Source organism: Odocoileus virginianus, chromosome 20 (assembly GCF_023699985.2).
Source record: "Odocoileus virginianus isolate 20LAN1187 ecotype Illinois chromosome 20, Ovbor_1.2, whole genome shotgun sequence".
Classification (NCBI taxonomy): Eukaryota; Metazoa; Chordata; class Mammalia; order Artiodactyla; family Cervidae; genus Odocoileus; species Odocoileus virginianus.
This window is the reverse complement of record NC_069693.1, coordinates 41,975,063-41,988,625: the sequence shown is the minus strand read 5'-3', so window position 1 is coordinate 41,988,625 and position 13,563 is coordinate 41,975,063. Positions and strand designations below refer to the sequence as shown.

The window sequence follows — 13,563 nt, the reverse complement described above, 5'->3', positions numbered from 1 at the left end:
CACCTTCTCGGACATAAGCCCATTCTGCAAGGCCCAGCCCAGGAGAACTGGAGCTGAGCCCTGGGACCTTGGCCAGGGCTGCCTCCCCTAGCGTGGCCCTGAGCAACCTCAGAGGGGCCCAGGGCAGAGAGAGAACACACCTGGGGATGTGGAGCCAGGAGAGGAGAAGGAAGGAGAGGGGAGAGACAGCCACTACTGCTGAATCTCCTGATCATGACTGCAGCCGACATTTGCTGAGGACCTACTATGTGCAGGCACTGTTTGTTCTGAATACTCACAATGACTCTGCAAGCTCCCCTTCAGGGATGGAGAAAAGCGGAGTTTTGAGTGCTGACAAGCAGCGGCACGGGGATTCAACCCCGTGCAGGCACCCTCCGGAGCCACTGTCTGGGCTGCCTTCTTGACTCCATGCCCCAGGCCACCCCAATCTTGATCAGGGTGACAGAAAGCTGTCACCTGGACAAGCTCCTGAACCCGGCCATCTGTTGGCCCTGAAGTAAGGTGTAGCAAGTGAGCACCCAGTCTAGCCCCCCACCCTGAGCAGCATGAGGCACTGTGGCAATCTGGTGAGTCGATGAGGGCCGGGGTCTGCCCACAAGGGGCTGGAGCTGGGGCGATGTTGTTATTACCCATAAATAGAGGGGGAGGCGGAAACCTCAGTGCTTCACGCTCCAGCCGACAGCAGCCTCGGCCCCACGGGAACCCAGTCCTCAGAGAGCCGGTTGCTATGGATACACTCCCGAGGGTCCCAGCCTGCCAGCCCCCAAGCCCCCGTGCAGCCCCCAGAGTCTGCTCTCACATGCGTGAGCTCTGGGGGAGAGAGGGGTGGGCAAGCAGACAGCTGGGCCCCTGCCCCCAGGCGTGCCCAGGCAGGGGCAAGGCCCCAGAGGCTGTGCCTCTGCTGGGGAGGTGCCCGGGCTTTGTCTAGCTCCTTCTGCAAATGGCCCATCTGCCCAGGCCTCTGGACGTGAACGTCAGCTCCCTCCTCTCTCACAAGCCAGGGACAGGGGCAGGAAGCCCGGCCAGGCTCCCTGTAAACAAGCCCCCTCAGGTTTGAAGTCCTGCGCTGCTCCCACAGCCGCTCACCCCTGGATGTGTGGCTCCACCTTTCCAAGCCTGGGTCCCCTCTTTGCCAAAGCAAAGGTCACAGCAAAGGTCCAGGGTGTTGCCAGGAAAACAATATAAGAGTGGGTGCTCACACAGTAGGATGAGCTAGATACCGGACATAGAGCAGAGACTGGGAAGGAGGAGGCTTCAACAGCCAAAGGCTTTGGAGGGGCTAGAGGCAGCCGCATGACCAGCAGAGCGTGGGCAGGAATGGGGCTGGAGAGCACCTGGGAGCAGGACAGGCAGGCACCTGGCCCTGCCACACTGTCCCGCCATCCGTGCCCCAGGCTGACCACCCCGAACCCCAACCTTGCAACCAGGATGGGCTCCAGAGGTGCTGGCTGGAGGGCTGGTCAAGAGTTCAGGCTGGGATGCCACACTCTCCCTGGGATCAACCCCCATCTCTGCCTCTTGAAATCAAGGGGCTCACAGCAAACTACCTAATGGTTCCTTGCCTCCTTTTCCTCATCTGGAGAGTGTTACAAGGAATAAATAGATAGAAAGTGCCTGGCACATCCTTATTCCTCAATCAGTGTGTGCTGTGATTATAAATGAGAAAATAATGTGATGGTTACTACATGCCCAGCACTTCTTGACTCATTTAATCCAAGGGCAAAACATGGAGGTCAGCACAGGAAACGGTCACAGTATTTGACACTAACGAGGAATAGGCACCGGCCAGCCAGAGCAGATGCTGGTTAAGAAACAGAACGGCCCCCAGGTCCCTCCCAGGTGATGCTAGCTTTGGAGACAGACACCATTGAGACTACTCTTACTACTACTACTGTACTGTTATTACTATCACCCTCTGGCTTTACCCAGGGAGCGCTAGTGGTAAAGAACTCTTCTGCCAATGCAGGAGACTTAATAAGAGAACCGGGTTTGATCCCTGGGTCGGGAAGATTCCCTGGGGGAGGGTATGGCAACCCACTCCAGTATTCTTGCCTGGAGAATTCCATAGATGGAGGAGCCTGGTGGGTTACAGTCCATAGGATTGCAAAAAGTCATACACGACTGAGGCAACTTAGCATGCACTGGCTTACAGGTGAAGACAGAGGCCCAAAGAGGTCAAATCACAGCTGGGTAGGCAGGCCCTCCACCTCCAGGGCCTCTCCCCAGTCCACCCACACTGGCCAGCCAGCAAGCTGAGGTTTGGGGGGCAGAGCTGGGCAGCGGTGAGTGCACTGCGCTCAGGAGCCCTGAAGGGTGACCCAGTGGATCCTTACCTAGAGGCCTCGCTCAGTCAAAAGGCCTTGAGAAAGTGATCCATCTCTGACTCTCCTTGGTTTGCCAGGCACCCCAGAAATAATGGGTGCTCAGGACAAATTCAATCAGTCAATCAACTCTGAAAGGAGCTCTCTGCTCCAGCAGGCATTTGAGAGGCCTCAGGCCCCAGGTGAAAGCATGGCTCTGTTCTCATTCAGACGTTTTTCTCCGCAGCTGGGTGACCTTGGTCAGGCTGTGCAGCTCGCTGGGCAAGAGACCCTTTAAGGGCCCCACAGCGGATTCTCCCTTCAGCCTCTCCAGCCCTCCTTCTCTCTCACTCTCTCTCCACTACCCCCACCCCCAGCAAAATCCCGGAGTCCCAGGCCCCCATCTGATCCCGCAGTGAACACCTTCACAAACATCCCTGTCTTCCAGGGGCACCCGTGGCGGGTGGCCCTTTCCCAAAGCCTGCCTCCCTGCCAGCAGCACCGGCAGTGGCCCTCGAGGGACAGATGCCCCCAAGATCGGCTTGGCACCTCCTCGGTCTGGAAACAGATAACACAGACTTGATGGGAGTCCCCGGGCCTGCTCTGTCTGACACCAAGGGCCACACAGTCTCCAGCAGGCACCCCACGGTCAGCATTCCCAGGGCCCACATGGACCCTCTAGTAGCTCAGACTTCCCCTGCCTCGCTGAAACCCACTGGTTATAGGCATATGGCTCCCCTGGGTCTAGCAGCCCCAGTGCAGGGTCTGTTTCTAGCTCTGCTTGGCTGCCAGACATTCCCAAAATAAAAGGTGCTCAGGACAAATGTGATCGATCAATCAGTAACTGGAAACATTCCGAAGGCTTCCATGTTCCAGCTCTAATGATAGTGTTGATGATAATAGTACCAGTTGATTACTAGCTAGCATTACTAGCTAACTGACAAGTGCCAAGTCCTTTATGTGTATGTTACCTTTACGAATTGTCAAAGGATTCCTAAATCTAAAGCCCAAAGAACAGAGTGACTTGCCCAAGAAGACCCAGTAAGTCCACCCCCTGATCAATGACCGAGATGACCTGACCTCCAACACTGACAAAGCACTCACTGTGTCAACCCTTCACCTACACTATGCCACGGGTCCCTCACAACAATTCTATGGCGTCGTGACAATTATTATTCCCATTTTACAGATGAGCACTTGGCAAATGAGACCCAGGGTGATACATGCCACGTCCGGCTGGAAGGGATGGCATGGATTTGAACTGGGAATCTACTGCAATCATCAGATGTGCTTAACCGCTGGAGGAGGGCCCTGCTTTTCCAGTCAGGACTAGAAGGGAAACGCAGAGCCTGGCAAGCGGCCTCTTGTGGGCATGCGCGGAGCTCCAGGGGGCAGGGATGGGGCAGGTTGGGGCGGGCTGTACTTACCCGGGGCACTGGCGACGTCTGGGCGCCTTTCCGGGGCCCACTGGTCTCCGGGGTGAGGTCACGGTGGTCCACCTGCATGTGGCTCTCCAGGTCCTCCGCGCTCTCAAACTTGACGCTGCACTCGGGGCAGCGGAGGCCGGCGCAGGGCCGGTCGGCAGGCTCGGGCGGGGCCAGGCCGCCCACCTGTCCGTTGGAGCTGCGGGCCATGCAGCCGGCGCAGAGGCCGTAGGGGAGCCCGTTGACGTCGAGCTTCACCAGGTCCTGCTTGCTGCGGAACTCTTTGAGGCACAGAGCACACTTATAGAGCTTCTGCAGCCCCTGGCCGTTGGGGGAGGACGCGGCCGAGCTGCCCGCCAGCTTCTGCATGTGGAAGGTGCCGTGGATCTTGAGCTCCAGCGTGGAGGTGACCGTCTGCATGCAGACCACGCAGCGGAAGCCCGTGAGAGAGTTGCGCAGGTCGGGGTGCATCTGGCAGTGCTCGATGAACTCCTCCTCGCTCTGCAGGGGCATCTTGCAGATGCGGCAGGTACCCGTGTCCAGGCTCTTGCTGTGGGTCACCTTGTGCTCCGTGAGCGTCAGCAGCGAGGGGAAACGCTCGCCGCAGATGGGGCACATGTAGTGCTTGGCGGGGCCCCGGTGGGTCTGCAGGTGCTCCCGGAGCCCGTTCTCCGAGAAGAAAGTCCGCGAGCACACGTTGCACTTGTGGCTGCCCTTGATGAACTCAGCCTTCTTCCGCGAGCCGTCGTCCTCGCCCGGCCGGATGTTGTGGTCCCGCAGCCGGTGGTTTTGCAGTAGCACCTCCATGGTGTAGGCCGCCCCGCAGATGTCGCAGCCGTACATGGGCTCCGACGCGTCCACGTCGTCCTCGCTCGCCTCGTGGCTGTTGGGCGCCTCCGGGTTCTTCAGCAGCACGCCCGGCAGGTCGGCCGGCTCGGCCTTCTTGGCGGCGGCTGGGGGCACCCCGTTGGCCGTGCCGTTCTCGGCCGCCGCATCGAACACGCAGTGCTTCTCCCGCAGGTGCTTCTCCAGCAGGATGATGGCGTGGAAGGCCTTGCTGCAGAACTTGCAGTTGTACTTCTTGCTGTGCGTGGTGATGTGGCACTGCAGCTCCACCTCGGTGCTGAAGGTCTCCCCGCAGAAGATGCACTTGTGGGCCCTGGCCGGGTTGCCCAGGTGGCTGTGCTTGACGTGCACCTGCAGGTCGGCCTCCTTGCGGAAGTCCCAGTTGCAGGCCGTGCAGCGGAACATCTTCTTCTCATTGCTGTGCTTCACCGCCAGATGCACCTGGATGGACACCTTAGAGTCGAAGACCTCCTGACACAGGGTGCAGTGATAGAGCACGAAGGTGTGCATGTCCAGCAGGTGCTTCTGCAGGTCGTCCACCGAGGAGAACTGCTTGTCGCAGCTCTCGCACACGTAGTGGGTAGACGTGGTCATGTAGTGCACGGTCAGATGCTGCAGCAGGGACTCCTGTGAGTCAAAGTCCTCCTTGCACTGGGGGCACGCCTGCTTCCGCAGCAGCAGCTCCAGGTGCAGCTTCAGGTGGGTCTGGAAGCTCTCGAAGTTGGAGAACTTGAGGTCGCACTGGTTGCACGGGTACTCGCCATTGGAGATGGAGTTGGCGCTCGCCGAGAGCCGCTGCCGCTTCGGGGAAGACACCTCCACGTCCGACGAGACCGGGCTCTGCTCCGCCTTGGACTTCTTACTGTGGGCCAGCGGGATGTTCTTGTGGTTCTCCTTGATGTGCTTGGTGAGCTTCAGGATGGAGCCGAAGATGGGCGAGTTGGTGCAGTAGGGGCAGGAGTAGACCTCCATGAAGGACTGCGTGGGCTGCACGACCGGGGACTCCAGCTTGGCGCTGCCCACACTGCAGTGGGCCTGCTGGATGTGCTCCGTGAGGGAGGACTCGGTCAGGAAGCCCATAGAGCACTGGTTGCAAAAGAAGGCGTTGTTGCCGTCGGGAGGGTTGGCGTTGGGGCCGCAGTGGGAGACCCGGATGTGCTCCTGCAGGCTGTTGATGTCAGCGAACATCTCGGGGCAGTAGTTGCAGTGGAAGGCAGAGATGCTGCCGAACTGCATCACGGGGTACGCGTGGTTCTTGTGCAGCTTGCGGACGTGCTCGTTGAGGTTGTAGAGGGTAGGCATGGAGTCCAGGCAGATCTGACACGTGTGGCTCTGCTGCGGCTTATCCGCGTGGATGGTCTTCAGGTGGATCTCCAGCACGGCCAGGCTGTTGAAGTCCCGCTTGGAGCAGTAGGGGCAGCTGTAGACCACCTTGGACCAGCCCTGCCCATCATCCCGCATCTTCTTCTGGCCCCGCAGCGGCTTCAAGGTGGAGTCCGGGGTGGAGCCTCGCTCCACGGAGGCGCTGGAGTCCGGCGTGGCGCTGCTCATAGAGGCCACACTGCCCAGCACGGGGTCGGGGCTGACGCTGTGGTTGCTGGAATCGGGCTGCCGGTGGCTGTCCAGGTGGCAGTAGACGCCCTCCACGGAGGAGAACTGCTCGGGGCACATGGGGCACTTGTGTTTCTGGTTGGCGTGGGCTTGGTGGATGTGGGCGAGCAGCGTGTTCTCATCAACGAAGACCTCGGGGCAGTGGATGCACTGCAGGTCGGCCTTCTCGGAGAGCTGCGGGTGGCGGGTGAGCACGTGCTTCTCCAGCTCCTCCGTCTGGCTGAAGGTGTCCTCGCAGTAGTCGCACATGAAGTCGTCCTTCTTGGCCTCCTTCTCCGACTTGGCCAGGTGCTCCTTGTTCTTCTTGTGGGCCTGCATGTGGCTCTGCAGCGAGCTGGTGGAGGAGAAGCCACGCTTGCAGACGGTGCACTTGAAGGGCTTGCTGGAGCTGTGGGTCTTCAGGTGGATCTTGAGGTGGTCGCTGCGGGAGAAGGCCGCCTCGCACTCGTGACAGTGGTACTTCTTGTCACCCGTGTGCAGCTTGATGTGCCGGTCACGGCTCCTCTTGTGCTTGAAGAGGCGGCTGCAATAGGTACACTTGAAAGGCAGCTTGTCGCTGTGGATCTGCTCGTGCCTCTTCAAGTAGCTCAGGCGGATGAAGGACTTGTCGCAGAACTGGCAAGGGTACGGCAGGCCCGTGCCCCCTTCCTCTTCACCCAGGCCCAGGTCACACCCATCTCCTATCATCTGCGTGGGTGACGCAACATCCTTGCTGGAGGGAGACGAGGCCACCCAGGAGAGTTGTGGGTCGTCGTCACCATCTGCAGGGGGGGGTGGGGAGGCAGAAAGGAGATTAGAGGCAATTCCCAGGGCCGCGAGAAACAAGGACGGAGCCAGCTTTTCGACAGCTCGCGGGCTGAGGCTGTGCAGCTGGCCAACTGCTAAGGGGGAGTGGGAGGAAGGAGTCTGGGGGAGCCGGAAGCGTATGGACATGCGGGCCTTCCAATCTGCTGAGGGGGTGGCAGAGGGGCGGCAGAATTCAGAGGGGAGGTGCCTTTCCCCTCGGCAAAACCTGCCTGGGTCTTGCTGGATGTGGTACCCACCCCCCAATAGGAGCTGAGGTCTCAGCCACTTCCCTGATCGGGGGGGGTGGGTGGGGGGCTGGGAAAAAAGTCACCAGACATGACCTCACAGACCATCAGGCCAAAAGGAGGTAAGTCCCATCACGTGATCAAGACATGGGGCTTGACTCCCCACTATAGCCTGTAGCCTGGGTGCAAAATCCCACTGGGTGCAATGGGCGTGGGCAAAACTTTACAAGAAAGTAAAATGCATTTTTAATGAATTCAACCATGCTACATTCCATGGGGAAGGGGGACTGATAAAGCTGGGACTGCTGCTTCAGGTGCGCATGGATATAAGAGGCGGAAGGGCCCCAGGCCCAAGGGAACAAGCAGGAGTAGGGGGCTTGGGAAGGAATCGAGGGGCTCCCAGCTCAAACCATCCCAAGGGCGGGGGTCTTCTTTGTCCCCCTCCACCCCTGCATTTTCCCCACGTCCACTCAGAACCCCGGGAGATGGCCCGAAGGAGCAGTGATCAGAGGTGGGGCCAGGACCCAGATGGCCTCAGAGCTCGGCGCCTCATGGGCCCTTAAATCCACTCTGGGGGGGGGGGGGGGGGGGGGGGGCGGCTTTGCACAAACTGGCATGGCCCACCCTCCCCAGAGACAGGGGCCACCCCCCCCCAAAGCCCCCCACCCCCTGCCTTGGCCGGCCAGGCCAGCCTGAGAGGAAAATTAAACCAACTCGGGATTGGCCGTTTCTGGACACTGGACCCAGCAACTTAAACCAGTGAAGTTTCCTGGGATGCAGCAGGGGTTGAACCAAAGCAGCCTGAGCAGGGAGTGAGTTCCATGGCTCAGGTTTCGTGTTGGGTGGATTTAAGACTTAATAATGAATGAAAGGGACCGCAGGCTGCTAGGGACAGGAAAGAGACAAACGAAAGCTCAGATTCGGCTGCACTGACCTTGCTCTTCTAACCCCGAGGAAATAGACCACTGTCCCGCCTCTCCGGCCCCCAGCCAGCCTGGTTGAGTCTTCAGAAAAGCCCTCACAGATGTAACCCAGAAATTCTTGGCTAAAGGCAGCCCAGATCTTCTAGAAGGGAAAGGCAGGGGACCTCACTCCCAGGCTGGGCAAGCACCACTCACGCCTGCACACATAAACACACTCATGCACACATACAACTCATATAGCATGCCTGCAACTCACATGTGAACTCCACACTCACACACACTCACACACAGTCATATACACCATCACAAACACACAATCACATGGTCACGTACTCTCTCTCTCTCATACGCACACACCTCCATTCCTACATTATCACATCCACGTACACACACAGGCTTGAACATATACACACACTCACCTGCAGACACAAGCACACACACCATCATGGAGGTGCATGGCTCAGACCGGGGGCCCTGCACACCCAGACTCTCACAACTGCCAATCCCAAGACTTGAAAAGACAACAAGGCCTGCTGGAGGGTCTTACAGGGCCCCTCAGAGCTGGCTCTGAGCCTGCTCCTAGGTCCCACCCCCACCCTGGTGCCCTCCCCCGGGCCCTTGGCCCTGACCCTGTAAAGATGTGCCTGACCCCAGCTGGCACGGCTGGCAGAGCTCTGCCTAGAAGGATGCTGCTCTCCAGAGTCCCGATCTCGCTACAGTCTCCCCGCCCCCAAAGCTCAGTCACCCAGCCCAACATGAGGTGCCTCCCAGAGTGAGGGCACCCGCTCCCCTGGGGGCCTCATGTTACGGGGCCTTCGGACGGGAAGGACCCAGCGCTGCCGGCTCCCTGGGTTAGATGTGTCAGGAGGCGCCCCAGCCCCCACCTGGTAATTCCTGGCTCTTGCCAGCTGGCTCCTCGGGGTGCAGACAAAGGGACCCAAGGGAGGAGATGGCTGGAGCTGGGGCAGCTGGGGGGACCCGCTCGCCCCCGCCCCTGGCCGGGCTCCCCTGACTTATTATTTTGATGTCTCAGCTCAGACTCATGCAAGCTGCCATGGAGCCTTTCCGATGTGCAGCACTAAGGGCCGTCTCCAGCACAGAGGAGGTGGGGACCAGGGCCCCTCCCACTGCACAGACGAGGAAACTGAGGCACAGCCATGTGAGGCCCCCCCAGGGAAGAACAGTGCCAGGCCTGCCCACTGTCAGGCCCCTTGACACAGGCCAATCGTGCAAGACGCCTGCGTAGGTGAGACGGAGAGAGGGGGCCCCATGACAAGCTCCCAAGCAGTCACGGTGTGACTCTTCTTTGAGCCCCGACAGGGCCACCGGGATGGCCCACTGCCTGCATTGTGGGCAGGGGCCCCCGAGGCCCAGGAGCTGTCAAAGCTGACTGACAAGTGGAGGATCCGGGCTCAAAGGCCAGCCAGTTCATGGGTGCAAGGAAGACACCTGACCCGAAAGACCAAGCCTGCACACGTCTTTCATTCACTGTGTCCAAGGATGAGAGCAGACACCTGCACTTGAACCCTGCTCCTGCGTTCATGGGTAACCCCACGAGCGCGCCTCTAAACTCTTAAGTCAGCTCACACATCTGAAACAGAGCTGCGCCGTGAGGGGTGGATGAGAAAATTTAATGTGAAGAAGCACTCATTCCATTCACATGAACTGTCCAGACCAGGCCCATCTGTAGAGACAGAAAGCAGATTAGTGATTGCCTGAGGCCAGAGGAGGGAGCAGGGACTGACTGCAAATGGGCAAGAGGCGTCCTTCAGAGAGCATGGAAATGCCTGCGAGCTGGACTGCGGTGAGGGCTGCATAGCTCTGTGAATTTACTAAACGTCACTGAACTGCTCACTTAAAACAAGGGAGTGTTAGGGTATGCAAATTATACTTCAATAAAGCTGATAAACAAAAGCGCTATTTGGCCAATAATCATAATTAGCACTAATGAGTACCACTAGTGCTAATAAAATTAGCAGCTACGTTTAGTGAGCATGTCCCAAGTGCCAGCACTGAGCTAAGTGCTTCTATTATCACAATTAATACTCTCCTTTCATCCTCCCATCGGTAACATCCCATTTTTGAGATGAGGAGGCTGAGACTCAGAGAGGAAAGTAACTTGCCTTCAGTCACACAGCCAGAGGCCTCAGCGGTGTGTGGCCAGGATCTCGGGGTCTACTCTCCCCTGCACCCCCTCATCCACCCAGTCTTTGAAAACGAGGGTCAACCTGCCCCAGCACCACAGCCCCCTGAGGTTCATCACAGAGCTGCCCGGCTGGCTTTATTTTTCTGTAAACAAGTCTCTAAACTACAGCAAAGCACATTATTTTGGGAGCAACAAACTGAGCAACTGCTGAGATTATAATCATCTGAATTGAAATAAGGCTCCTTAAACTGAAAAGGCCCAATCAGGGGAAATGGGCATGTTGACAAATAAAAGACCCAACTCAGATTGCCCTGTTCAAAGCCTTTTACTCTCACAACATTTAACCTTGGCTGCTGCCATCCGTCCCATCCCTCCAGATGCATTTTGTGTGAGGGGCACTTAGCTTACTGTTCTAGGAGCAGGCTGGAGAGAGGACCAGGGGCAGCACACTCAGGATGGATGCGCAGGGGAGGGGTCAGCAGAAGGGGGGTCCTTACAGCAGCAACGCTCCCCTTGTGCTGTTAATCATCACACAAATGAAACCAGTGCAGCGCACGCCCTTGGGTAGACTGCAGAAGGTGGGGGGGGGGGGGGGGGGGCAGAAACAGGGTGAAGGCAATCCCGAGATCCCCTTCAACTTGAACATTTCAGAACTCAGGAAGAAGGTAAATTCAAGGAAAGACCAGCTGTCCCAGCCACCTTTTCATTCCCAAGTAAATGCTTTGATAAATTCTACTATGTGCCAGGCGTTCTTTTAACTCATTCAGTCCTCTCAATAGCCCAGTGAGATAGGCACTACTATTATTATTTCCCTGTTCATGTGAGAAAACTGAAGCACAGAGAGGCTGAGTAACTTACCTAAAGCCACACAGCTTGCAGGCAGGAGAGCCAGGATTCAAACCTAGTTAGTTGGTTCTGAGGCGGTGCTTTCGCCCACCAGGCTGTGTGTGTGTGTGCTCAGTCACTCAGTTGTGTCCGACTCTTTGATCCACCATGCTACTCTGCTTCTATCTTTTGGGAGAGGGTATGGTCACAGCAGAAGATCAAGAGGGAAACCCAGTGACTAATATCAGATCCTCGGCTTCCCCTTTTCACCTAGAGTAAGTACAGCTAAAGAAACAGAACAAAACGAGTATAAAAATCACTTTCAAAAAGGAAATTGCAGTCATTTAAAAATGACTAATCCTCAAAAAGGGCTGATAGGAAATGGGTTATATGGGTCTTCTGCTGTCGGCTGCAGGAAGAGAACAAAAATAAGCATAAAAGTGGGGAGAAACTTCGATAAAAACTCAATTAGGTAGTAAAAAAGAACATTAACTGGGCTTCAGGATATATCAGTGGAAGAAAGAATCAGGTGACCCCAAGCTCACGTGGCCACACTGGGTCAATTCTGAGGGCTGAGTCTGCAGCCTTGACAACACAGCCTCAGACGCACCTTGACCGGGTGGAGTCAAGTGGCCGCCACCCAGGATGGCTGGGACCATGCTCCATGCTCCTCCTGGCACAGAGAATCAAGGTCGGAGCTGCAGAGGAAGTCCGAGATGCCAGGGGGAGAGTAGCCAGCCCTTGAGAGTTTGCAGAAAGGGGCCCTTCCTGCAGCGAGGGGCACAGGCTAGGGAGGTGGGGGGAGCCATCCATCACTGAAGCTCTGCACGAGGAATAGATGGCTCTGAAAAGAACACTGGAGGGGTTGCTGCCGTGGGCGGGAAGGTGAAAACAGCTGATGCCCAGGCAGCTTCCAGGTTTCTAGGACATTCCTGGAATGGGCAGGTCCATTCAGGTGAATAAAAATGACCGCCAGGCTCCAGAGTGGACAAAAGCTGAGCAGCCCCAGCAGCGAAGTTTCCACCAGGCCCACCAGTACCTCCAGCACGGGGGACTGTGCTGGGGGCTGAGGGCCCTGGACACTGCCCCGCGGAGAGTCCAGGCTGCACACAGCAGGTGGATCGGCGCCTGTGGGAGACGGACTGGGGCAGAGGAGAGAACGCTGGACATAGAGTCCAGGGAGAGACCTGGGACAAGAGTGCCTGCCCTTCTCCTTACTTCTTACCAGGTGGCAAAGCTGGCCACCCATCCCTGAACATTCCTTGACTCAACTACATGCACACACATAGAATCAACATCAGTGCAATGGGGAGGGAGGCAAGAGAAAGTGAATGGGTCGTCGCTCATCTTACCCACAGATGGGGAAACAGAGGCCACAAGGCAGGAGCAGACAGAGCCAGGACTAAACTCACAAAAACCACTGTAGTTACTGTTCATGGAACATTGTGTATAAACCAGATCCTCTGCCAACATTTTCTCATTTGGTTTTGACAACATCACTTTGAGACAGAAGCTGTTATTATATCTCCTTCTTTATAACTTGCAAACTGAGGCTCCAGGAAGGAAAGAAACTTTCTGAGCACACGGAGTTAGCAAGTAGCAAATGGACCACTACCCCCACCCCAAAGCCACTCACTGACTATTAGACTACACTGCCTCTCCAGGCCCAGCTCAGAGCCCACCCCACTGCAGAAGCTGCTCAGTGCCAAGCACTGTAACTCAAGGAGAGTCACGAAGAGGCCCCACACTTTACAAGCTCACCTGCCACAAAGATGTGTCCCAAAGCAGGCAAAGTCAGTAGTGGATCACCAGAAGTTGGCTCTGATGCCAAGCACCAATGAATGTTGCTGCCTTCGTTTTTAGAAGGATTTATTTGGCTGAGTCAGGTCTTCGTTGCAGCATGTGGGATCTTTAGTTGCATTATGTTGGATTTAGTTCCCTCACCAGGGGTACAACCTGGGCCCCCAGCATTGGGAGCATGGAGTCTTAGCCACTGGACCACCTGAAGTGGTGCCTGGAGCCACTGAAAGTCCCTGTAGCTGGCCTCTTGCCTCAGTTGATGGCAGATACAGCAGGATGCTTAAACAGCCTGGGCAAAACCCCATCTGGGAGATTGTAGGCAGAATAATGCTGCCCCCTTCCCACAAAATGTTGATGTCCTAATCCCCAGAAACTATAAATATGTTACATTATCTGGCAAAAGTGAATTAAGGTTGTAGATAGAATTAAGATCGCTAATTAGATGACCTTCAGATAAAGAGATTATGCTGAATTATCTGGAAGGGCCCAATGTAATGACAAGGGTCCTTAATGCAGAAGAGGAAGGCAAAAGAGGAGGTCAGAGTGATACAACTGTTGGCTTTGGAGATGGAAGGGGGCCACAAGCCAAGGAATGCGGGCAGCCTCTAAAAATGGAAAAAGCATGAAAACAGATTCTCTCCAGAGCCTTCAGAAAGG

At 56.7% G+C, this 13,563-nt stretch overlaps 1 protein-coding gene across 2 annotated transcripts in view; it reads right to left on the bottom strand.

The window, feature by feature from the left end:
- ZNF423 (zinc finger protein 423) overlaps nt 1–13,563 on the bottom strand; it is a 343,209-nt gene that overhangs the window by 139,587 nt on the left and 190,059 nt on the right. For both annotated transcript variants that reach the window (XM_070451337.1, XM_070451338.1), the window contains one exon: nt 3,728–6,942. In XM_070451337.1, the coding sequence (XP_070307438.1) occupies nt 3,728–6,942 (3,215 nt within the window). The remainder of the gene's footprint in view (nt 1–3,727; nt 6,943–13,563) is intronic.